Source organism: Pseudophryne corroboree, chromosome 4 (genome assembly GCF_028390025.1).
Source record: "Pseudophryne corroboree isolate aPseCor3 chromosome 4, aPseCor3.hap2, whole genome shotgun sequence".
NCBI lineage: Eukaryota > Metazoa > Chordata > Amphibia > Anura > Myobatrachidae > Pseudophryne > Pseudophryne corroboree.
In genome coordinates, this window is record NC_086447.1 from 906,200,677 (window position 1) to 906,227,876 (window position 27,200).

General features: G+C 47.0%; 1 protein-coding gene across 1 annotated transcript in view; it reads right to left on the bottom strand.

Moving 5' to 3' along the window:
* LOC134910651 (calpain-13-like) overlaps window positions 1–27,200 on the bottom strand; it is a 162,646-nt gene that overhangs the window by 54,654 nt on the left and 80,792 nt on the right. The window contains exons 9-13 of the mRNA XM_063918938.1: window positions 21,603–21,763; window positions 19,456–19,610; window positions 18,369–18,380; window positions 5,166–5,368; window positions 2,086–2,154 (exon numbers count right to left, since the gene is read on the bottom strand). Of these exons, the coding sequence (XP_063775008.1) occupies window positions 2,086–2,154; window positions 5,166–5,368; window positions 18,369–18,380; window positions 19,456–19,610; window positions 21,603–21,763 (600 nt within the window). The remainder of the gene's footprint in view (window positions 1–2,085; window positions 2,155–5,165; window positions 5,369–18,368; window positions 18,381–19,455; window positions 19,611–21,602; window positions 21,764–27,200) is intronic.

The window sequence follows — 27,200 nt, forward strand, 5'->3', positions numbered from 1 at the left end:
TCGCATGGCTCGCTTCGCTCGCCATGCTTCGGGCAAGGTGTCTCGCTTCGCTCGGCACAGATTACCGTTCCAATCGTAGTCCACGTGGATCATTAAGTATGAAAAAAGGAAAAAAAATATGTTTAAAAAAAAAAAAAAGTCATGTTGACCTTTTGACCAGTCGACCTAGAAGATGTCGACCTAGAAACCATGTCGACATTGAAACCATATCGACCTAGTGACTGTTGACCAATAGTGGCCGACCTAAACATTGTCTACCTAGACAATGTCCACCTAGTCGATCTTCAGATCGGATCCCGGTTGCTATGCCCTTAGGTTTCCCAATGACAGGAAGAATATGGTTTATTTTTTAGATAATACAACTAAACTTCCTGTGCTGTATTCCGAAGAAATCTAGTTCCAATGCACCAATACATACGCATATCAGATTATTATTTCAAGTCCTTATTCACAGGCAAACACAATCATTCATGGTACTGTATATATACCCCATACAGTGGCTACAATTTAGGCAGCTTGGCAGTTCAACTGTTACCTATATGCATCATTACAATACACCTTTTAGGATACACATCATTGGGAGTTACAGGACGTAGCTCTGGCATCATTTTATAAATTGGCGTTGATGGCGGCATCTATAGGCTTACAGTTTTGCAACAACTCTGTCTCAGACCAGAGTGTACACATGCAGCCGTCTGGATAAGGTTATCCTGCTGAGGGGGACAGCAGCTGATCACGCTGCCTCCTGCCTGCCTGCATGCATGCGTGTTCCTCTGCTGCATCAGATCAGCCAGCTGAGTGATCCATGAGGTTACGCAAACCGGAAGCTCCTTCCAAGAGGCCAGGAAATCTCTGTCGACAGATGGAAATCCTGGCCTTCGCACTCCGTTTTATGAAACGGCTGCCGTCGCCACCCCCAAATGACTGCAGACTGTCAGTCACTAGATGTCTGCAGCCGTTTTGCAACAGACAAAGCAGGACCTGTACTGCACAACATGCACAGATGCTGACACAGTTGTTTTGGGAACTGAATCAAGCACACTCTGCAACTGGTATGCGGACAAAATGCTAGAGTCGTTCGCATCTATCTAATTGACCCACTCTTCCGTCGGCGCAAGATATCACTCTCATTGACACACCTACCCATGGCCCTCATTCCGAGTTGTTCACTCGTTATTTTTTTCTCGCAACCGAGCGATTAGTCGCTAATGCGCATGCGCAATGTTCGCAGTGCGTCTGCGCCAAGTAAATTTGCTAATAAGTTTGGTATTTTACTCACGGCTTTAGGAGGAAATTTCTTCGTTCTGGTGATCGGAGTGTGATTGACAGGAAGTGGGTGTTTCTGGGCGGAAACTGGCCGTTTTATGGGTGCGTGCGAAAAAACGCAGCCGTTTCTGGGAAAAACGCGGGAGTGTCTGGAGAAACGGGGGCGTGTCTGGGTGAACGCTGGGTGTGTTTGTGACGTCAAACCAGGAACGAAACTGACTGAACTGATCGCAGTGGCAGAGTAAGTCTCGAGCTACTCAGAAACTGCAAAGAAATTTCTGATCGCAATTCTGCTAATCTTGCGTTCGCAATTCTACTATGCTAAGATTCACTCCCAGTAGGCGGCGGCTTAGTGTGTGCAAAGCTGCTAAAAGCAGCTAGCGAGCGAACAACTCGGAATGAGGGCCCATGTTAGGTGCTGCAGATTCATCTAAAAAATTGGCGACCTTTGTGCATGCTCCCAACTCAAATACCAAGTAGCCCTGGCTACAGACCCCCGACACACCCACAAAGTGGTTATATTGCTTGCGTTTGCATTGTTGCAGCCCAACGGCATCCCAGAAACCTCTACTCAGTGGGCGCAGAATAAAGACTGAGATGCGCACGACTCTGAATTGATTATGCAGTTCATGTATGTAGCCGGCATCGCATGTGCAATTTACTAAAAATCGCATTAAGCCAAGCATGCGATTCTGAATAATTTATGGGGTGAAGTCTTAAATTTTGGGAGCCCCAGTTGTATTTCCAAGAGCTGGCAGTGCAGAGGAGGAGAGGAGGAACTGGGCTGCTTTACAGTATGTGTAACGTGTCGGCACTTACTGTGATGACGCATTGCTGGTGTTCAATTCTTGGTTGTCTTCTCTGGACATTGCTCTGGTATCTTCATATCTAAAATACAAATATGCAATTAGCTCTAATAGGACACAGCACAGAAACAATCCCCCGTCTTTGAATATGATGGATTAAGTGACTACAATCATTTTAATTGGGGATATAAGAAACATCATAATAATTGGTGCGTTTAGAAAATGCCGTTTGTGTCTATATATTGTATTTTAATTTTATGGCTACACAAGGGCTTCGTAATATTTATTCACACATAAGGGGTCATTCCGAGTTGTTCGCTCGTTATTTTTTTCTCGCAACGGAGCGATTAGTCGCTAATGCGCATGCGCAATGTCCGCAGTGCGACTGCGCCAAGTAAATTTGCTATGCAGTTAGGTATTTTACTCACGGCATTACGAGGTTTTTTCTTCGTTCTGGTGATCGTAATGTGATTGACAGGAAGTGGGTGTTTCTGGGCGGAAACTGGCCATTTTATGGGCGTGTGGGAAAAAACGCTACCGTTTCTGGGAAAAACGCGGGAGTGGCTGGAGAAACGGGGGAGTGTCTGGGCGAACGCTGGGTGTGTTTGTGACGTCAAACCAGGAACGACAAGCACTGAACTGATCGCACTGGAAGAGTAAGACTCGAGCTACTCAGAAACTGCACAGAGAAGTCTTTTCGCAATATTGCGAATCTTTCATTCGCAATTTTGATAAGCTAAGATTCACTCTCAGTAGGCGGCAGCTTAGCGTGTGCAAAACTGCTAAAAGCAGCTTGCGAGCGAACAACTCGGAATGACCCCCATAGTGGATGGAACATGCTGCACCTTCTATCACCAGCAGATGGCGAGCTTCCAAAGTGTAATTGAATGCATTCAGAAATAATCTAAATTCAAATTGAGTATACAGTATGCTACAGTAGCATAACTATTTTCAGTGGTGGATTTTACTTACTGTAGGAGCTGCAGTACTGTAGCGAAGCGCCGGGACTGCCTAGTAGTTGCAGTGACATAGGAAGAGCAACCTCCTAATCACAGCCAGACAGGCAGTCTCATGGGGAGGTGTTTTCTCTTGCTGGTACTGCCAGTCCGGACTGTGACAGCAGAGAAAGCGCTTGCCATTGGAAGCCACTCCCCTGCTAGTACAGCAGCCCTTACCAACTTCTAGGGGCTGCAGCTGATGCAGTTCCTAGAAGCCAGCCTGTTTGCAAATTAAGCCCCGATCGGATTTAGGCTCCATCTCCAACTGCCGCCAGACTTATGCCCGTGTCCCGGAGACGTCAGCAGGATAGGACGAGGTGGTATGAAGTCAGTTTGCCAACACCCAGAATGTCAACACCAAGATATCGACATGTACAGAATGTTGACATTCAACACGTTGACATCTATATGCTGGCTACCAATATTCACAATGTCGACATTTCAACATTATGCTGTTGACATTGTAAATATGAACAAAGTATACTACACCCGAGTAGGCCAGCAGGCTGTATCACAATGTAGTAGCGTTGTTTGTTATTGGCCTCTTAGTCCTATATCTTACTATGTAAGCTCTCACGAGCAGGGCCCTCTCCCCTCATGTGCTTTTCCTTCTCTTACTTACTCATCTACTGCATACTCCCTGCAATGGCACCTAACCCGCAGTTTCTGCCTCCCTGATGCATATTTCAGTGCCCTGTCCCCTGATACAGCAATGCTTATATACCATGTACTTGTCCTACATTGTCTTGTACTGTAAATAGCTGTTTTCTTGTTTTGCTCATTGTTTATGTACTTTGTTAGGCGCTGCGAACCCCTTGTGGCGCCATATAAAGGATAACAATATTGGCCCTCATTCAGAGTTGTTCGCTCGTTATTTTTTTCCGCTATGGAGCGATTAGTCGCAAACTGCGCATGCGCAATGTTCGCAGTGCGCCTGCGCCAAGTAAATTTGCACAAAAGTTTGGTATTTTACTCACGGCATAACGAGGTTTTTTCATCGTTCTGCTGATCGTAGTGTGATTGACAGGAAGTGGGTGTTTCTGGGCGGAAACTGGCCGTTTTCTGGGAGTGTGTGAAAAAACGCAGGCGTGTCAGGGAAAAATGCGGGAGTGTCTGGAGAAACGGGGGAGTGTCTGGGCGAACGCTGGGTGTGTTTGTGACGTCAAACCAGGAACGAAAAGGACTGAACTGATCGCAGTGTAGGAGTAAGTCTCGAGCTACTCAGAAACGGCTAAGAAATTTCTATTCGCAATTCTGCTAATCTTTCGTTCGCAAATTCTGCAAAGCTAAGATACACTCCCAGAGGGCGGCGGCCTAGCGTGTGCAATGCTGCTAAAATCTGCTAGCGAGCGAACAACTCGGAATGAGGGCCATTATCTCATCCTCTGTTGATGTCTACATGACTCTATAAACCCTAATAAAACATTTCAGAATCAGGTGCTGGGTTTATCACGTGCACAGTAGGATCAAATACGGTTATGAGAAGTCTTGTATTATATTCTGGAAATCTGTGAATGTTCTATTCTATTAAATACAGCAGACTAATTCTATAGTATATTGGCCCTCATTCCAAGTTGATCTCTCGCTAGCTACTTTTTGCAGCCGTGCAAACGCATAGTCGCCGCCCATGGGGGAGTGTATTTTCGCTATGCAAGTGTGCAAACGCGTGTGCAGCCGAGCGGGACGAAAAAGTTCTTTGCAGTTTCTGAGTAGCTCTGGACTTACTCAGCCCTTGCGATCACTTCAGGCTTTTTGGTCCCGACTTGACGTCGGACACCCGCCCTGCAAACGCTTGGACACGCCTGCGTTTTTCCAAACACTCCCAGAAAATGGTCAGTTGACACCCACAAACGCCTTCTTCCTGTCAATCTTCTCGCGATCGACTGCGCGAATGGATTCTTCGTTAAATCCATTGCGAAGCAATTATCCGCTTTGTAGCCATACGACGCACCAGCGCATTGCGGTGCATGTGCAGTAGTAACCTGTTCGCTGCGCTGCAAAAAACGTCAGCGAACGATCAACTCAGAATGACCCCCATTGTACAGTATGTATTACTCAGTCTTTCTTTGGGAAAATAACATTTTAAATATTTTACTCTGTAATTTCTGAGGTCTTGGTGTAAATTCTCAGGAAGAAATCCGACTCTTGGCCTTTGTTCTCTGTGTACGGAACTATGACGTAGGTCCCGGCCGGCGCTATGAATGACCGGGTGACCTCCCGAGCTCTTTCTAGTCCGGAGTTTATCGTTTCCGTTACTTGCTGGCGAGAGTATTTCTGTTGCGATCCATTCTTAACACCCTGCAAATATGCAGCAGATACAAGAAGCTCAATTACATTTTATAGACTTATGTATATAGGGGTGGTCTTCAGTATGCCGAATGTCGGGATCCCGGCACACAGTATACCGGCGCCGGAATCCCGACACCCGGCATACCGACATATAATCTCCCTCGTGGGGGTCCACGACCCCCCTAGAGTGAGAATAAAATAGCGTTGCGCGCCACCATGCCCACAGTGTGGCGAGCGCAGCGAGCCCGCAAGGGGCTCATTTGCGCTCGCCACACTGTCGGTATGCCGGCGGTCGGGCTCCCTGCGCCGGTATGCTGGTCGCCAGGAGCCCGGCTGCCGGCATACCATACTACACCCGTATATAGGGCCTAATTCAGACCTGATCGCAGCAGCAAAACCTTTCTCTAATGGGCAAAACCATGTGTACTGCAGGTGGGGCAGATGTAACATGTGCAGAGAGAGTTAGATTTGGGTGGGTTATATTATTTCCGTGCAGGGTAAATACTGGCTGCTTTATTTTTTCACTGCAATTTAGATTTCAGTTTGAACACACCACACCCAAATCTAACTCTCTCTGCACATGTTACATCTGCCCCACCTGCAGTGCACACAGGGCCTAATTCAGACCTGATCGTAGATGTGCTAAATTTAGCACATCTACGATCAGTCTTCAGACATGCGGGGGGATGCCCCGCATGTCAGGCCCTATTCCTCACCCCCTCCCGCGCACAGTTTAAAGTTTATAGGTACATTTTTGAGTTTTAAATGATGGTGAACTTTAAATGAAGCCTTCTCAGTTATCCACTCATACATCAATGTTTCCAGTCCACAAATTAGTGCAAAGTATTTCTGTTACCTAGGAGACTGGAAGCCAGATACCCAGACCCTCCTCTCCTTCCCCTATACCAGAGTGATGCACGGAAGTGAAGCTTTATAAACCACATTCCGCCCAGTGAGTATTTACACTTTGATGCTTGGTAGATGTTAGTGAATTTTGGGAAAAGGACTCCATAGAACATCCAGTTAGTTCTGCATGTGGCTGCAAATGTTGGAACTGTTGCTTTGGTGAAATTTGACCTTTAAAAAAGTTTAAATGTGTTGTACAGAATTTCCCCAATTGTTAATATTCCGGCTTCAGTTTTGCCTTATTGGTTCTTTCATTCCGTCACTTCAAAATGACGTATTGCGGTTCATTGACACTAAACGCTACAAGAGTCTACTGTGACAAGGCAGAGGAACGGAGAGTGTGAAGGAGGGAGAAGCAACGCCAGAAAGGAAAAGGATAAGGTCGAAATCAATGTTTCAGTAAGTAGTAAGTAAAAGATAAAGATGGATGAAAAGAAGAGAGATGAAAAGAAGACAAAACAAGAATGCTGGTCCTTGTAGTGCCATTTGGAGGATCATGATATACCTCCAGGTGAGTTAGCTCTCAATTTAGAAATATATAAATGTATGTGCTATTATCATGTAGCAATAAACAAATGTAAGACGCAAAGTGGGTTCTATTATCATGTAGTGATGCCGTGAAGTAGCTGGTGGCTTAATCATATCTTTGCAAATATATGTAACTGAGATCTCTGTATTTCTACTATTATGTAGGATGTAAATCTCATTTGCTGGTCCATTATAATGTGCTGGGAGATTTCTGAGTGTGCTTTCTTAATATCAGCCTTATGTCAGTGTAGACATGTTGCATTCAACATTTTGTACGTCAACATAATTCATTTCAACATTCATCCCATGCATTGTGCGGACACTCGGAATGTAACTACATACCACTCACAGGGTATTTGCAGAATTGCATTTAGCTCGGTGCACGAATGAGTGTGGCAGCCAGGGGGCAGCAGACGCACTCCCACAGGAATGCCAGCCAGATACAGCAGGTGACACGTGTGTAGTGTGTATTATTATTGGGGAGGGGGAGGGGGGTATTTGGAGAGCGTGCCCTTTGTTGCAATGACTGATATAGTTATACTGCTTGTTACAAGCGGTAGCCCTGTCCTGAACACGTACTGCCTGACGCTGAGTCGCTTGCCCGAATGAGGCCACATCTAACAATTTGTAGCATACTGAGCATGTGACGCAGCCGAGATACGTAACTTATAGCATCCACGTGTTGGTAACGTCTCAGTCTCTTCTCGCGAAAAAGGCTGAATAAGTGTGACTGCGTGGCAAACTGGGAGACAACGGGGCATTTGCACGCACTGTAATAGAAATAACCCGTGGGCATATACTTGAGCTTATGCAGAGTTCATGCCATTTACAGTTGCGTCTTCTGCACCAAGCAAGGGGTAAGGAGTAAGTGCCGTCACTAGTGATGACAGATGTTCTTGTGACTAGGGGGCAGACGGTACTGTTGCATAGATGCATCTGACAGAAGCCGTAACTAGACTTTTTGGTGCCCTGTGCCAGAGAGAGAATTGGCGACCCCCCCCCCTTTTTTTTACTATAGGGACATAAGGTGCATGCCTCATGGGCCAGGGGCATGACAAGATTGATACCAGAGACAGCCCATGTTATGATGCCCCTTCCCACATATATATATATATATTACACACACATTTAGAGATCACTGCAAGAAAATGGATTTGGACACAAATCCTCTTTATACCACATTCATGCATTTAACTTGAGAGCTCGCTGTTATTCAGTTACAATACCCTTTATTAAATAACACTTTTTAATATTTTGCCATACCCAGGATTCAAACCTATAACCTGTTGAATTCTAATCAAACACCCTACTCATTGAGCTATTGGATCCTGCATAAAAACTATCTCCTATATAATAGCCCTGTGATTCTGTGCCTGGGTTTCTAACGCTGGGCGTGGCTAGGAGCTCTCATTGGGTTAGTGGCAGGTCTATCACACCCAGCCCACAGCTGATTGGGCGAGAAACGCCCTCCCACACAGGTTACATCCAATGGGAGGCTCTGCCCTTTGCCTGCTGTGTTTTCACAGAGCAGGATTAGCAATGGGACTGATGGAGCTGCAGCTCCAGCCCCACACCCCAAAATAGGCCCCACTGCATCTGCAGCAACACACCCTCCAACAATTTACACATAAACATTGATGCAAATTCAAAAAGGGTCCGTGGCCACGCCCCTTTTCCTATACTTTCAATGGAAGCTTGGAGAGTCAAAAAACGGTACAGACCATAAAAAAAGGGACTGTACCTTCCAAAAAGGTGCAGCTGGAGGGTATGTCACTGCATCTGCAGCAAGTCTCTGCGCTGTAGATAGGGGAAAAAAACAATCCTTTTACTGCAGCGTCCTATGGGGGTCATTCCAAGTTGATCGCTAGCTGCATTCGTTCGCTGTGCAGCGATCAGACAAAAACTCGGCACTTCTGCGCATGCATATGCAGCGCAATGCGCACGTGCGGCTTACTATTACAACGAATGATGTCGTTTTACACAGGGTCTAGCGATGATGCTTTTCAGTCGCATAGGCAGCCGCAGAGTGATTGACAGAAAGAGGGCGTTTCTGGGTGTCAACTGACCGTTTTCAGGGAGTGTTCGGAAAAACGCAGGCGTGGCTGGGCGAACGCAGGGCGTGTTCATGACGTCAAGTCAGGAACTGAATGGTCTGAAGTGATCGCAAGCGCCGAGAAGGTCTGAAGCTGCTCTGAAACTGCACAAAATTTTTTTGTACCTGCTCTCCGATCCCTTCGTTCCCACTTCTGCTAAGCTAAAATACACTCCCAGTGGGCAGCGGCATTGCGTTTGCACGGCTGCTAAAAACTGCTAGCGAGCGATCAACTCGGAATGACCACCAATGTCTTGCTGCCAGTCCACCTCAATCAACAATCCCCACTCCCTAGCCGCGCCGCAGGTGGAACAAAAGCTGCTGCGGCCACCGGCATAGATGTCTATGAAAGCTGCGCAGCGGAAGACTTTCATAGGCCTCCCTGCGCCGCATACTCTCTGAGCCCCGGAGCCTGCTCTGCACGTGATGTCACAGAAGTGCCTCCCCACCACAGCCGCACCCAGATCCCCAGAGGCCCTGACTCCGCAACACAGCACCTGGCCTGCCGGCCTGAAAGCCCCGAGATGGTTAATGTAGCGGATAGAGAGGGTGACATCGCGGAGGGTAATGTATGGATGCTGAATCAATGTAAAAGGTGACAGTGCTGTGCAGTGCAGTGGGTGTGCAGTCAGGGCCGGTGCTAGATTGTTCAGCGCCCCCCTGCAAACTATAAATTTGCACCCTTGCATACTTTACAAAGGCACAGCGCACATAATGACCCCTGTAGTAGAGACACTTACACATGTAATGCCCCCTGTACCAGAGACGCTTACACATGTAATGAACCCTGAACCAGTGACTCTTACACACGTAACGCCCCCTGTACCAGTGACTCTAACACACGTAACGCCCCCTGTACCAGTGACGCTTACACATGTAACGCCCCCTATACCAGTGACGCTTACACACGTAATGCCCCCTCTCCCAGTACCGTTTACACACATAACGCCCTCTGTACCAGTGCCGCTTACACACGTAACGCCCACTGTAGCAGTGCTGCTTACACACATAACGCCCCTGTACCAGTGCCGCTTACACACGTAACACCCCCTGTACCAGTAACACATACACACATTATGCAGCAGTCACACATACACACACATATATACAAACACACACACATACATACTGTACATACATTACACACATACACAGTCACACATATATACAGTATACACAGACACTGTATATACACACACACACACTCACTCTCTTTCCAGACACTTATCTAATGAAGTCTGGCTGGCCGAAGCTGTAGCAGCTCATCCTTCTGCTGCAGCATGGTCCCGTGTAGCTCCGACCCTTACTCCCATCTAGCTCCGCCCACTTTGGCTCCCTCCCGGCCACTGAATGTCACACAGGGGAGGGGTGTGATGTTAGTGTATTAGAATGCTTAATATTTGTAGACACTCCCTTACTAACATGTGCAAGCCTGAATCTTCAGTGATGGTCCCTGGGACCAGGGGGATGCTGGGAAGTGGGTGGTCCAGTGTGCAGTGTGCCTGGAGTTGGTGATGGAATAAACAGCACAGCAGTGAACTCACATGCTTCTGTGTCCTGATGACTGGATTTACAAACATATGAACAAAACATGGTTTTGGTGTCAGAAGAAGTGTAACTTGGACTGCTAGTGCTCACAGAGTGTGAAAGAATCTTGCAGAAGTCTGTAAGGCTGTGATACTCCGTGTCTGCAAAGCCTGTCGTGTGCTCCTATCTTCAAACAGTGAATAATAAATAAATTTGTGGATTGCATTGAACTTTGCAGTGCAGATAAGAAAGAATGGATTGTCCCTTTAACTGTGAACGAGATTGTCATTCCACTTAAGCTTGATATTGGCGCGCAGGTGAATTTAATATAATTTCAAGACTATAAGACTTTTAGAGTAAAACCTAAAATTCACCCAGCCAAAGTGAAAGTTACAGGGTACACTGGGGAGGAAATTCCTGTGAAAGGTACATGCTTAGTGACACTGAAATATAAGGGACAACAGTTTAAAACATCTCTACTGATTGTGGATAAAAATGTGCAACCGATTCTAGGATTAAGTTCCTGTGAGAAACTAAGCTTGGTAAAGAAAGATTTTATGGTGACATCACAAGTAGAAGATGACTGCAAATCGATGTTTACAGAATACAGAGACTTGTTTGAAGGTCTAGGTTGTCTGCCTGGAGAGCATAAAATAAATATAGACACGCAAGTTTCTTCAGTGATACACCCCTGTAGAAAAGTGCCATTTGCACTGAGAGAAAAACTGAAACAAGAGTTAAATCGCATGGAAGCCTTGGGTGTGATACAGAAAGTTGATGAGCCTACTGAATGGGTAAGCTCCTTAGTAATTGTTGAAAAGAAAAATGGACAACTCAGAATATGTCTACACCCCAGAGATTTAAACAAAGCTATTAAACGAGAACATTTCAAACTACCAACCAGAGATGAAATCATGTCGCAATTTGCGGGAGCAAAATGGTTCAGTAAATTGGACGCATCTTCAGGATTCTGGCAAATGAAGCTAGATGAGGCCAGCTCAAAGCTTTGTACATTTAATACACCAGAAGGTAGATACAGATTTCTTTGACTACCATATGGAATATTGTCTGCTCCAGAAGTATATCACAAAAAGATACACATGATTTTTGAACATATTCCAGGTGTTGAAACAATGATGGATGACATTGTCTGGGGATCTACAAAGGAAGAACATGATTCTAGATTGAGACAAGTAATGGAACTTGTCAAGAAAGTGAATCTAAAGCTAAACAAGGACAAATGTGAATTTGGCGTGAATACACTTACCTTTATGGGCGACGTGGTCTCGTATCAAGGTGTAAAACCAGACCCAAGGAAAATATCAGCCATAGTGAACATGGAACGTCCTAACAACAAAGACGACGTCAGAAGATTCCTAGGAATGATTACTTACTTAGGAAAGTTTATTTCTCAACTCTCTGAACGAACAGCCTCTCTTAGATGGTTGTTGGACAAAGATAACGAGTGGATGTGGTCACATGAACAAGAAGAAAGTTGGCAAAACTTGAAACAGATCATTACAGAGCAACCAGTGCTAAAATTCTTTGATCCTGCAAAAAGAATAAGAATTTCAGTGGATGCTTCGCAATTTGGCCTAGGCTCAGTGCTCTTACAAGAACATGAGGATACATGGCAACCAATAATCTATGCATCAAGAGCACTGACAAGTGCTGAAACAAGGTATGCTCAGATAGAAAAAGAACTTCTAGCGATCACATATGCATGTGAGCGATTTCATCAGTTTGTGTATGGTCAAACATTTACAGTGTAAACTGACCACAAGCCATTGGTAGCTATCATGACTAAATCATTACATGACTGTCCCATGAGAATTCAACGAATGCTTATCAGACTACAGAAATATGATGTACACTTGCTGTACCGTCCCGGCAAATACATGTACATTGCTAATACACTTTCTCGTGCTGTGGACAAAAGTGAAGGTTCCAAGAGTCTGATGGATGAAGAGATAGAAGCCTATGTTAATTTGATCGTAGCTTCTCTACGAGTGTCTCTTGCAAGACAGGAACAGATTAGGAAAGAAACTGAGACAGATGACACAATGAAAGTGTTGAAAGATATCATTCTGAAAGGTTGGCCAGCAGAAAAACATGCGTGCCCGCTGTCTATCCATGATTATTGGATGTACCACAGTGACCTTACAGTTGTCGATGGTATTATTTACAAAGGCAATAGGTTTGTCATACCTGCACGACTAAGAAAAACTATGCTGTGCAAGATACATGAAGGCCACTTAGGAGAATAAAAATGTAAGCGGAGAGCGCGTGAAGTGATGTATTGGCCAAGAATGAACCAAGACATAGCACAGACTACAGCTACATGTGAATTATGTCTTACATATAGATCGAAACAAGTTGAGCCACTGAGTCCTCACGAAGTGCCAGAGAGACCGTACCAGAAAGTTGGCGCAGATTTGTTTGATTGTAATGGGAAAACGTACATTGTCGTGACTGATTATTGCTCTAACTACCCTGAGGTGAAGACACTACATACAACTATTAGTAAAGCCGTAATCAATTGCAAGAAGTCAATCTTTGCAAGGCATGGTGTTCCTATGGAAGTGTTCACTGACAATGGTCCTCAGTTTTCCAGTGCTGAATTAAGACAATTTGCTGATGAGTGGGAATTTGTCCATACTACGTCAAGTCCCCACTATCCACACTCAAATGGGTTGGTGGAAAGTTCAGTAAAAACTGTAAAGAGTCTCATGAAAAAAGCTCAAGAAGGTAAAGAAGATTTCTACAGAAGTCTTTTAATCTACCGCAGTACACCTTTACAGAATGGACTTTCTCCTGCACAAATGCTGATGGGAAGGAGGATTAGAGCAAATCTCCCGATACATGATGAACTGCTTAATACACATAACTCAGCGTTGGTCAGACTGAGTAAGGAACGTCAATAGGCGAAACAGAAACTGTTCCATGACAGGCGAGCAAAAAGCTTATCTGATCTAAAATCGGGTGACCAAGTCCGTCTCAGAGATCACGAGAAAGGTATTTGGGTGCAGAAAGGTATTGTGCAAGCACAAGTAGCACCAAGATCTTATACTATACGTACAGAACGTGGAACGGAAGTAAGAAGAAATCGGGTGGATTTAAGATCTCAACCTAACCATAATGAAGACAACATGACTGAAGAATACCCTTCATCTGACATGTATGATGATCCTCATAATGGTGAACAAACCACGATTCTAGAAAGGTCCAATATGGTCAATGAAACGCAGACTGTATATGAAAGAACCAAAAGGGAAATACGCAGACCTGAGAGACTCATTGAAACGTGTTAGATGATGTTCTTAATATGACGTTGTTTATTGTTGCATTGAAGCGTACAGGGCTTATCTTTAAAGAAAAGAGGATGTGATGTTAGTGTATTAGAATGCTTAATATTTGTAGACACTCCCTTACTAACATGTGCAAGCCTGAATCTTCAGTGATGGTCCCTGGGACCAGGGGGATGCTGGGAAATGGGTGGTCCAGTGTGCAGTGTGCCTGGAGTTGGTGATGGAATAAACAGCACAGCAGTGAACTCACATGTCTATGTGTCCTGATGACTGGATTTACAAACATATGAACAAAACAAGGGGAGGGGGGAGAGGAGGTTTTGTGCTGCCGGCACCGAGGGGGAGAAAAGGTTTTGTGCTTCCGGCGCCGCTGCATGTGTGACAGCAGCTGGCAGCAGCAGGGATAGCAGCAGAAGCTCAGCACAGGGATGCAGAGCAGGGAGAACGTCTCTCCTTCCTGGTGCCTCCCTGCACTGTATCCCTTTGCTAAGCGGCTAGCGCTGGGCCTGTGTGTAGTGTCACTGACACTGCACAGCACTCTCACCTTTTACATTGATTCAGCCTGTCAGTCAGTTCTGCCAGCCAGTCACTATTGTTAGCACCAGTGTCCCAACGCGCCGCATTACAGGGAAGTAGACGCACTACGTAAACTACTACTCCCAGCAGCCCTTAGCACCGAAGCATTCCGCCCCTTAGGGCTGCTGGGAGCTGTAGTTTATTGAGTACGTCTTCTTCCCTGTAATGCGGCGCATTGGGACACCGGCGCAAACAATAGTGACTGCCTGCTGTGCGAGTCTCTGGGAGAGCCACTGCCAAAAGGAGGACAGCAGCTTAGCTGCTGACAGGAGTAGAAGCAGGATAAGCATTACCCGCCCCTCCACCACTCACAGTACCTCCGGGCCCCATCCGCGGCACCTCCACACACCCCCTCCAGCGCCCGCGATAGCTCCGGAACCCCTCCCCCACCCGCAGCGACCCTGCACCCGTACCTCCCGCCACACCACCGCATCCACCCCTCCCACACCCGGAGCAACCCCGCAACTGCTCCTCCCCCACCCGCAGCGGCTCCGGACCACCACCCACGGCACCCACGCACCCTCCCCCACCTGTGGCACCACCGTGACCGCCCCTCCCATGGCGCCCCAGGATCCCATCCACCTCTTCCCCGCACCCCCTACTCCCCCAACCAAAGCACCTACTAGGTGAGTCACTAGGCCCTGCGTGCGCTGTTCACGCCGTTGCAAGGGGCTTCCACCCCTTAACCATTGCACGCCCTTTGTCCGTGCAATATTTAACCACTCACACAATTATGATTGGATGTAATACTCCATATTATAAAAATATTGCACACCACAAGGGTGTGCAAGGGTTAAGGGGGTCCCTTACGACGTTGTGAAGAGCACCCGTAGGGCGCGATGAATCACCTAGTTAGAACTATATGAAGCTACTGGTACTTTGTAAAATGATAAACATTGCAATTGAGCAGATCTATGTAGTGTGCAGCCACACATCCAATCTCTTGCAGCCACACACTACATAGATCTGCTCAGCAGCAATGTTGATCTTTTTTGCACAAAGTACAAGGTAGGCTTCAAATAGTTAGAATTCATAGCTCAATGAATGGATTATCTGACTGTAATGCCACAGGCAATGGGTTCGAATCCCGGGTATGTCAGCATCTTGAAAAGTAATAATGTACAGTGTGACTGAAAAACAAAGAAATCTCAAGTTGAGTCCATGAATGCTGTATGGATATTAGTGACAGAAGGGGTCAGGGTAGGAGACAGAGGCGGTCAGGAGATGCTGGGCTTCAAAAAGAGGGGAAACTGCAAGTGAAAGTAACTAAAGCAGATAATTGACAAGTGCCATCAACAGCGCCCCCTACCATGCAGCACTATGTGGGGTGCCCCCTTTGCACACACCTAGTTACGGCCGTGGCATCTGATTCAGGATGTTCGCATTGGACTTTAAATTACTGGAGCCGTCGGGAATTACGACCTCATTGCGTGCGACCAAGATTCAGGCCCTTCCATGGCAAGAGTAGATTTGTCTAATATTGCTGAGAACTGGTCGTATTTTGGGGGTCATTCCGAGTTGTTCGCTCGTTGCCGATTTTCGCAACGGAGCGATTAAGGCGAGAATGCGCTAAGTAATTTAGCACAAAATGCGGGAGTGGCTGGAGAAACGGGGGAGTGGCTGTCCGAACGCAGGGCGTGTTTGTGACGTCAAACCAGGAACGAAACGGCTGAGCTGATCGCAGTGTAGGAGTAAGTCTCGAGCTACTCAGAAACTGCTAAGAATTTTCTATTCGCAATTCTGCTAATCTTTCGTTCGCAATTCTGCTATGCTAAGATACACTCCCAGAGGGCGGCGGCCTAGCATGTGCAATGCTGCTAAAAGCAGCTAGCAAGCGAACAACTCGGAATGACCCCCTTTGCCCAAATCCCAATTAGAATCCTGTAGCCAGCAAATCTGTGCAAAAACTCCTCCTAGTGACACCTAGAGGTTATATAGCAGTACTGCATTGCATCAGGAAAATGTGTCAGCTTTGCATCAAGCACAGTATGAGAGAAGTAACATTTGTTACTGTAAATGGAAGGAAGACATACAGCGTGACTTATTGCATGGAAAGCCCAGGCCTTGTTACTATATAGAGTCTACACTATGTCTACTGTTTCCTAATGAGTACAGAGGCGTTTAGGCTTATACAATTATAACGTGTGCGTCGGTGATTGTTAGTGAAGGGGTTCAGCTGTGAGCCATTAACAAAACAGCTGCGCTGATCTAAATAAAATAAACCCAGATTGCTTTAGGGGAAAATGCTGTATTTAATCCGGTGTGCCTAAAACTCAGTGTTCTCCTCTTTATTTCTGCTCAGATCTTATGCTAGAACAGGTTTCACCTTGCATGTGTTCAATGGATTACATTTTTTTTCCTATTTGAAGTACCTCATTACCTACACTGGAGGTAGCAGCCACATTATGAGGTGGGCTACTATAATATCCCTCTGACTGCAGATTAAGGGGTATATTTATCAAATAGGTACCGCCAGACCCCCAAAATGATGTGGCCACACCCAGGATTTGATTGTGGCTGATACCCGATGATTAAGTGTCAGGCCACTATCCAGGACAAAACAAAGATTCCGCACATGTTCAGTGTTTCGTAGTACTGAACCCCCAAGCCTAAGTCCTGCCAGTTGGCCATGCTGCAGTCCTGTCCTGTGACCTATCTTCAGGACCTCTGTTTTATCAGGGTTCAGCCGCAGCCAACTGGCACTCCAATACATTTATGTATTAACCCTTCCCACATTCATTCCAGCCACATTATAATTTTAGATTAATTAGATATTTTCTATCTACAGCACTGTCCAAGTGTATTGAAGGCTGTGGACTCATCTTGGCCATGAACATATAGTGTAGCAGCAGGGAAGAAACCAATTGGATCAGATCGGGCGCTGGTGTCATTGCAACCTCTTTTTGTATGAGGATTATAGAGAACACCTCATTTTAACTGCATTAGGGCTCGTCGCTAAACTTGCCCCATACTCTGTCCAAAAATTCCTTTTGTTATGTCCTAAAGGGTCAAAGACAATCTTACCTCCTTTTTGGGTATGCGACAATGTGATCTGGAAGTAAGCAAGTATGAACAAGTCTTGAGGCAGAATGCATCAAGCATTGCATGCATACCGGCATTTACTGACACCGTCTGCATGAAGATTTAAGCAAAGGACAGCTCTCCTGAGAAGAGCTGTCCTTTGCGGTGTGGAGACTTCTGGGTTTGTGACCCGGGAGTCTGTCTGTGCATTCGTAGTATGATGCACACGCTGTAGGGGACAATTGGAGGATTCGATTGGATCCCTCTCATTGCAAAATACGAGAGAAGCCCATAGGCTTTTATTGTGTAACGTCTAAGGATTGCGTTACCCAGCGTCCAAGATCCAGAATGTATCACATTCTGGAGCTTGGTGCATATGCTAAATGCGGTCACCAAACCCCTGAAAACAGCACTTTCTGAGGTTTGACTGCAAAATACAGCTTCATGCATCCCGCCCTTGGAGAGAGATAAAGGTGGTCATTTCGAGTTGTTCGCTCATTGCCGTTTTTAGCAACGCAGCGATTAGGTGGAAAATGCGCATGTGCATGGTATGCAGTGCGCATGCGCTAAGTAATTTAACACAAAACTTTGGAGATTTGCACAAGCTCGAGTGTTTCTGGGCGGCAACTTGGCGTTTTCAGGGAGTGTGCTAAAAAACGCAGGCGTGCCAGGTAAAAACGCAGGAGTGGCTGGAGAAACGGGAGTGGCTGTCCGAACGCAGGGCGTGTTTGTGACGTCAAACCAGGAACTAAACGGACCGAGGTGATCGCAATCTAGGAGTAGGTCTGGAGCTACTCAGAAACTGCAAGGAATTATTTAGTAGCAGTTCTGCTAATCTTTTGTTCGCAATTCTGCTAAACTAAGATACACTCCCAGAGGGCGGCGGCCTAGCGTGTGCAATGCTGCTAAAATCAGCTAGCGAGCGAACAACTCGGAATGAGGGCCAAAGTGCAGAAGTTGAAGTGCCCATAGCAATCACACAAATACACACACACATTTCTTTCTTCACCTACCTGTTGATGATATAACCAGCATCTTATGGATTTCTTACCTTGACTACCACCTGTGAAAATAGATACAACAACAATTACTTTTTTCCGTGTGGTCTATGTGGTTCTGCAGGCCGAGCCTCTGACAGATGCGACGCTGCACCTGGATCTGTGTACCTTGTCAGTTAAATGCACAGAAATATCAGCTTTTGTCCCCCTGCTAACATTACCAGAGCCTCCCTACCGCACCGTATACTGATACACTAAATGTTCCTGTAGATCGCATTGGAATAAACCAAACTGTAATGATTGCGAGTGCTGCAGGCAACTCTGAAACTGACGCAAGGGACAGTCAGCGCTTGTCATAAGGGGGCAGATGTATTAACCTGGAGAAGGCATAGGGAAGTGATAAACCAGTGATAAATGCAAGGTGATAAACGCACCGGCCAATCAGCTCCATTCACTTTTATTATTTTCTAAATTATCAGCGTCAAAGTGCGTTTAATATGTAAACTCCGTCGCACACAGATGTACTAATGTCACACACCCCAGTGGTCAGTGTACGCTACCAATGCAGCTCTGTCGCTCACAGCTGTTTCATTTCTGCGAATAAGACTCCCGGGACCTGGTGCACCGAGAGGGAATATTTGGCGCGACTGAAGCCCCAGTATAACAAGATACCTGCATAGAGTGTACAGTATATACGGGATTAGTAGGATTTACCGACGACTGGGATGCCGGCCGTCACTATACCGACAAAAGCATCCAGATCGTCAGTATGCCGGAAGCGGGGCGAGCACAAAGAGTCCCCTTGCGGGCTCACTGAGCTCGCCACGCTCCGGGCTCGGTGGCTTGGTGCGCTCGCCGAAAGGTTCTATTCCCACTCTATGAGTGTCATGGACACCCACGAGTGGGAATAGCCCCTGTTAGCCGGGATTGCGGCTGTTGTCATTTTCAGCGGTCAGGATCCCGGCGTCGGTATACCATGACTGCATACCGTATATACTCAGTGCCCGTGTGCATGAGTCCATGATTTATTATGAAAGCAGGCTCCATGAGATACTTCAGCTACAAGTATTCCAGCATGTGCCGGGTCATCACCTGACCGCTGTAAAGGAATGCGTGTCTCTGACTAGGTGGCAGCTGTACCTTGCAGAAGGAGAAGCCGATGGGTAACCAGCGAGGGTTGTACTTCCGCTCATTGCCCAGGCACTGCATGAGGGCTACCGTCACATTGTAACCCCTCTTCGCTCCTTGCGACTCAGTCACTGTGATCACATACTGGGGGTTCTTCCATATGTCATCTGTAACAATCAGAGCAGTGAAATTACATGGTGCAGTATATTTATACATGACTGGTCTTTGCAAATGCTACCACTGTGGTTTTCCTCAGAGTTGGGAGCATTAATGGACAATCAAGGGAGGAACACAGCATCACAGATCCCATAGGCAGTGTCAGGGAGAGCCCAAGACAGCCTGTCCACCCCTTCCTGCTGTCCCTGCTATTCTCTGTCTAGCCTGCACGGGGCAGGTGTATGTGCAGTGAAGCCTATATTGAAGCTTTGGTTCTGTGCATACTCAGAAGTGGCCCCCATACTGAGGGAGACTCAATAGAGCAGTCCGGCATTGCCAGGCCCTCTCACCTCTGCGCCCATGGCTTCAGTGGGAGTTGCTCCACCACTGTGGCCAATAATACCCTGGCTGGAGGTATTGAAGGTCTGAGGTACCCCAGCCAAAGCATTACTGACCAGTGATGTCCTGTGCTAAGAGGACTGTGACTATTGTAGGCCAAGTATCCTTCTTGTATGGAACTTGCCAGAAGTCTCATGATACTGGGTCGGCTAATCATCATGATGACGCTACCCATAATCCCCTGCCCTCAGTAAATATGGCCTCCTCCGTTCAACACCTACTCTTGTCAGACCAGTCACATATCATAGCTGCACTCTTTCTGCTATGGAACTACACATCCCAGCATGCCCTGCCACTGTTTTAGCTTGCCCTAACAGCAAAACCGTGGCAAGGTATGCTGGAATATGTAGTTCCACAGAAGCAGGAGTGCGCATATTGCCAACCCCTGAGATAGCCTATAGTAAAGGAAACAGACTATATTAGGCTGGACTTAGCGTGCAGGCTTATTTATTTTAGATGGCAGTACATACATGAAATTTTGTACATTTATATTGTAAAATTGTCATTTAATCTATTGGGGTGTTTTTTATTGTTTTGTTTTTTTACTTGTTTTTTGGACCAAACTCCTACTCTTGGCCAGTTACATCATTCAACATTTTATGGCATAATTCAACTATTGGTTAACATGTAATTTACACAAGTGAATTTCATACATTATTTTATGGTAGGTATTAAAGAGACAAATGCTAAATAATGCGCGACCTAGATATTAGTGACACAGAGAAATGATATGTAAATTAGATTCTCTTTGGTTGCAGGGTGCTGAATATTGCGCTGTAATAGCAGAAGATGACAACCTAAAGATATATTAGCCGGAGAGTGACAGTGTAGAGTGTAATACATAAAAGGTGCTGGGAAGGTTTAATCACCGGCAGTTTGTAAAAAATAATCTAGGCAAACTATTGATATAAATCTTGTGTGTAGAGGGTTAGGGTCATATAGAAAGCTGCATGTGATAGGAATAAAAGGGGTTATGGCATCCTTTCAGTATTTAGCAAACAGCGGCAAGCTCAGACAACGCAGAGGAGGCCGGGCCGTCAAGAGCTCTGATGGGCCCCAGGTGCTGGGGGCGTGGCCAAATCCGGGACGGTGTGGCCACGCCCCCTGGAAAAAACCTGAACAAAGTTATATATGTGCCGCCTCATGCTCAGAACAGGATGGCAGCTCCATGGGAGAGGGTGGGAACTGCAGACTACACACTCTCGGCCCACGACTGCTGGTCATGCCTATATAGCAGCCCAGCGGTGCATTGGGCAGTGAGAGGAGACTACAGCAACAGTCTACAATCTTCACTGCTTAATGTCAGGCATGGTCAATGGTAGTGGGCGAGAATGGAGATCGTAGACCCAGGACCCCGCTGGGCCCATCCTTCAGGCCCGGGTACATAGTACTCGCTTCCCCCGAAACCCACTGACCCTTTCGGCGCCACCGAGAGGAGCAAAATAGTGCCGGACCTCGTTGTCAGTTATGGTAACTGTACTGGCGGCATACTATCACTGTGATACGAAACGAAACATGCCACCAAAAACAAGTACCATTGTTAAATGGAGCCCATAATGCTGCAGGGAAGTTGGTAAGTTAAATGTTTATAATGAGTGACCAACCTGCAGAGCTGCAGCCGCCGGCGGTGCTGCCTCTCACCCACTGGTTGTAATAACTGCAGGACTCCCAGGCGTACTGCGGCTCTCCGAAGTCTAAGTAAGACGGGATGTGGTTACAGATGTTTACCTGGCTGAAATTCTGCATGAAATCTGGACAGGAAATCCTGCAAACGCATAATAATAATAATAATAATAATAATAATAATAATAATATAATCATCACTCAACCTGTCCATGATTCTGACCCTTAAAGGCAAAATTACTGTAGCAAACCTGCTAAAGAGCACAAGTGGAGGCATTACCTAATAGACAGGAAAAAACAGACACCCAACCGACTTTTCAAACAATTGAATATCTCCCCTAGAATCTGATTGGTTGTTATGAGCAATACCTCCATATGTCCCCCTTAGTTATGAGACCGTGTTGCCACTGCCAGCGGCGGCTCCTACCTTGGTGGAGGAAGATGGCTGCTACTGGCGATACTGCTGGGTCTCCACCACCACCTGGGTCCCCCTATATACAGTTCACAGACTCTGGGACCCAGCATGCGCAATAGAGGTGACGGTACAGTGCATGCGCAAAACCATGGCTTCTATGGACTGCATTGGCTGCAGCCCTTAGAAGCAGGCTAGGGCTGATGAAGCCCTACAGGAAGCCATCTCTCTGCCTATTGCAGCCCGGTCTGGCAGTCCCGGAGGGAAGAAACACCTTCCAATGGGACTGGCTGTAGTGTCTGTGACTGACAGGTAGGACTTCCAAAGGAAGTCACTGCCAGTCACAGTGAAGCCAAACGGCATCTGGCTTTACTGACAGTGAGCAGGGTGGCGGATTTTACATGAGGGGGGCTGCAGTCCTGAAGCCAGGGCAGTCGAGAGCCAGGTTGGGCCCAGGTACTTTTCAAGGGGCATAGCCTAATCACAGGAGGTGTGGTCATGTACCCTTAGAAAAAATACTGAAAAAATGTTAGGGTCTCCTGCCCTGTGCTGCCACGTCGTCATGGCAACCGGGAGACAAGTGCTAGCGGAGTAACCTGAGCGCAGCTGATACTCCGGTTCGGGTCTTTTGCTGTGCAGTGGTTACAGGCAGGGGATCCGGTGCTGGTTTTTGTGCTCACAGTCTGTGAGGTCTGAGGGGGGCGTGGACAGCACCTGCTTTATAAGGCCTCTTCTCAGGTTAAGCAGATGCTGCTGAATCTTTGTTGATTAGTCAGTTCCTGAAAGTTAGCCAGTACTGTGTAGCTTTGTATTTGTTGTTGCTTACTGCAAATAGGCCTGGGGATTTGGTACTACACTCTGCCAATCCAGACCTAGCAGTAAGACTGGAGTCAGTCGTTTAGCCTGCTGAGGTTCTTTTGATATTCTGTGAACCCAGCAGGTTTGTGGCTGTACTTTCAGACCTGCCTGCTTAATCCTCTCTCACTGTGCAGGGTGTCCATGTGTCAGTTTAGTGGCAGTAAGCTGTACCTGGGCCCTGCAAGTGAGAATTAGGATTGTGGAGACTCTCCTTGTGTCTATTATTCCATCTCTGACCAAGGAGTTTACTGCCACACCCGTTGGTAACCCTTTAGGGTTTTGCTGTTGCCCTTAGCAACAGCATTTCGGGTTCTCTACGTATTAAAACACAACATCTTGCTTTTTCCATCTGAGCATTTCTAATACTAGGGAGACACCCAGTTTCTTAGCCTCTGGGCTTCTCTGTTCACTCTGTGTTGGTTTTGTTACCCTATCACCTTCTGTGTACGTTATGTCATATTTCCCAGTCTGTCTGTGAGTTCATTTGTTTTGCATCCCTCTCTGTTCTAACACCAGTACATTCCTGCAGGCACTGGTGTGCATAACATATTCAGCAGCCCAATACTCCTGTTGAAATTTTGTGGGAATATGGAGCATACCCCTCAAAATACGTTGCAACAGGTGGTCGATCAGGTGCAGGTCCTGACTCGTCAATTTAATGATTTGTCCATTAAAATGCACACCTCCCAGGCCGCTGGCGGAGCTCCCGCAGCAGCAGCACCTTCAGGGGTTAAGGAGCCGAAAGTAAATCTTCCGGATCGTTTTTCTGGAGATCGCTCGCAGTTCTTTTGTTTCAAGGAGAGCTGCAAGTTATATTTCCAGCTTAGGCCTCAGTCTTCTGGGTCAGAGATTCAGCGGGTGGGCATAGTGATTTCCTTGCTACAAGGAGACCCACAGGTCTGGGCATATGGGTTGCAGCCTGACTGTCCGTCGCTTAAAAGTGTTGATGCTTTTTTTACGGCACTGGGCATGTTGTATGATGACCCTGACAAGACGGCCTCAGCCGAGGCTCAGATTTCGATCCTTAAGCAAGGGCGAAGGCCAGTTGAGGTTTACTGTACGGAGTTTCGGAGGTTGGCCCATGATACCCAGTGGAATGACCCAGCCCTGAGACACCAGTACCGAAGAGGTCTTTCTAACCAGATAAAAGACCAACTGGTACAATATCCCTTGCCTGATAGCTTGGATCAGCTCATGCAGTTATCCATCCGGGTGGATAGACGGCTGAGAGAGCGTAGGCTTGAAAGGGAGACCGAGGTTTCCTTCTTTCCCAAGGGAACCTCAGACTCTGAGGATTTTTCCGAGGAGCCTATGCAGATTGGGGCTACCCGCCTCTCCTCGCGTGAGAAGACGCGGAGGAGACAGCAGGGGTTGTGTTTGTACTGTGGGAATAAGGGTCATGTGGTAGTATCATGCCCAGAAAAGCCGGAAAACTTCAGGGCCTGAGGGTGATGGGAAATATCCTGTCAGGTCAGAAGTCAGAATTTCCCAAGAAGACTTTTATCATTCCGGTGACCTTGAAGATCCTCGGTCAAACTGTCAAGACTGGGGCCTTTGTGGACAGTGGGGCCGACGGGGTTTTTATGGACCGCCAATTCGCCCTGAAACACTCTGTTTCCTTAGTACCCTTGGCGTCGGAAATTGAGATTTGTGGGTTAAACGGGGAACCATTATCCCAGGGTAAAATTACCTCTTGCACTAGCCAGATTTCTTTGTTTATTGGAGCCACACACTCTGAAAAATTGTCCTTTTATGTGACTGTCTGTACTTTTGCCCCATTGGTGTTGGGGTTACCCTGGTTAAGGGCCCACAATCCTCAATTTGACTGGGTCTCTGGGGAGATTCTTAGTTGGGGTACTGATTGTTTCAGGAGTTGCTTGAGCCTTCCAGTCAGGCTCTCGCAGCTAAGTTTGCCAGGATTGCCAGGGTGTTATGCAGATTTTGCGGACGTGTTCTCCAAAAAAGTTGCAGAGGTACTACCTCCCCATCGCCCCTATGACTGTGCCATTGATTTGTTGCCGAATGCTAAGCTTCCCAAGAGCAGGTTGTACTCCCTGTCACGTCCTGAGACTCAGGCTATGGCAGAGTACATTCAGGAGAACTTGGCTAAAGGATTTATCAGACCTTCACAGTCTCCAGTTGGGTCGGGGTTCTTCTTCGTGGGTAAAAAGGACGGTTCATTGTGACCCTGCATCGACTTCAGGGAATTGAACCGTATCACGATTAAAAACTCATACCCACTGCATCTCATTTCGGTCTTGTTTGACCAGCTTCGTACTGCCACCATTTTTTCTAAGATTGACCTACGCGGTGCGTACAATCTAATCCGAATAAGAGAGGGGGATGAATGGAAGACTGCCTTTAATACCCACTCAGGGCATTATGAATATTTGGTGATGCCTTTTGGGCTCTGTAATGCCCCGGCAGTCTTCCAGGATTTCATGAACGATGTGCTCAGGGAATATTTGGATAGATTCTTAGTTGTATACTTAGATGACATCCTAATCTTCTCCCATTCCCTGGTGGAACATCGGAAGCATGTACGCTTAGTCCTCCAGAAACTCAGAGACCACCGGCTTGGGGCGAAGCTGGAGAAGTGCGAATTTGAAGTTCAGCAAATCGCATTTCTAGGATATATTATCTCCCCAGAAGGTTTCCAAATGGAGGGTTCCAAGGTACAGGCAGTCCTGGATTGGGTGCAGCCCACTAGTTTGAAGGCGCTTCAGCGTTTCCTGGGCTTTGCAAATTTTTATAGACGATTTATCGCTGGATTTTCGTCTATAGTGGCGCCCTTGGTGGCACTCACTAAGAAAGGGGCGGATGTTGCTCACTGGTCTCGTGAGGCCAAAGCGGCTTTTGCCCGTCTCAAAAGGGCATTTGTCTCAGCCAAGGTGCTGCGACACCCAGATCCAGGGCGTCCTTTTGTGGTGGAGGTGGATGCCTCTGAGATGGGTATTGGGGCAGTGCTCTCTCAGATGGGAGTGTCTGATAATCGCCTTCATCCCTGTGCTTACTTTTCCCGTAAATTTTCACCTGCCGAGATGAATTATGACGTGGGTAACTGGGAATTGTTGGCTATTAAGGATGAACTCGAGGAGTGGAGACACTGGCTTGAGGGGGCTAAGTTTGTGGTCTCAATTCTCACCGACCATAAGAATTTGGCATATTTAGAGTCAGCGAAGCGTCTCAATGCCAGGCAGGCGCGATGGGCTTTGTTTTTTGCTCGCTTTAATTTTTTGATAACATATCGCCCTGGGTCAAAAAACATCAAGGCTGATGCGCTCTCGCGGAGTTTTGCTCCAATCCAGGAGACCACCGAGGAGCCGTTGCCCATTGTGTCCCCATCATGTATTAAAGTGGGCATTACCCAGGACCTCTTGTCATTAGTCCTTAGAGCACAGGAGCAGGCTCCTCCAGACCTTCCGGTAGGTCTTTTGTTTGTGCCTCCTAGGTTAAGACAGCGAGTGTTCCTGGAATTCCATGCCAAGAAGTCGGCAGGTCACCCGGGTATTGCCAGAACTCGGGAGTTGCTATCTAGGGCGGTGTGGTGGCCCTCGGTGGCTAAGGATGTGGATCAGTGGGTTCGGGCATGTGACATCTGTGCCCGAAATAAGACTCCTAGAGGGGTTCCTGTTGGCCCATTACATCCACTCTCTATTCCATCTAAGCCATGGACCCACATTTCAATGGATTTTGTTGTGGACTTGCCCAAATCCTCGGGGATGACAGCCATCTGGGTTGTCGTTGACAGGTTTTCGAAGATGGCGCACTTCGTTCCACTGGTTGGGCTGCCATCGGCCAGATGCCTGTCTGAATTATTTATGCTGCATGTTGTGCGTCTCCACGGGTTGCCACTTGATGTGGTCTCTGACCGCGGATCCCAGTTTGTGGCCAAATTCTGGAGGGCATTTTGTTCCGATCTCCAGATTTCTGTCAGCTTGTCGTCAGGCTACCATCCGCAGTCTAATGGGCAGACTGAAAGGGTGAACCAGTCCCTGGAGCAGTTCCTCAGGTGTTATGTCTCCAAGTGTCAGACTGACTGGGTTGCTCATCTGTCAATGGCGGAGTTTGCCTATAACAACGCGGCTCACTCTGCTACAGGGATCTCTCCCTTCCTTTGTGTGTATGGGCATCATCCTAAGGCCAATTCTTTTGACCCCCTGGACTCCACGCCTGGTGGTTCCTCTGTCGTTTCGGTCCTTAGAGGTATTTGGAGGAAAGTGAAGAAAGCCCTTGTGTCTGTGTCATTAGTGACCAAAAGGGTTTTTGATAAGCGGAAAAGACCCTGCAGCTTCAAATTAGGAGACTT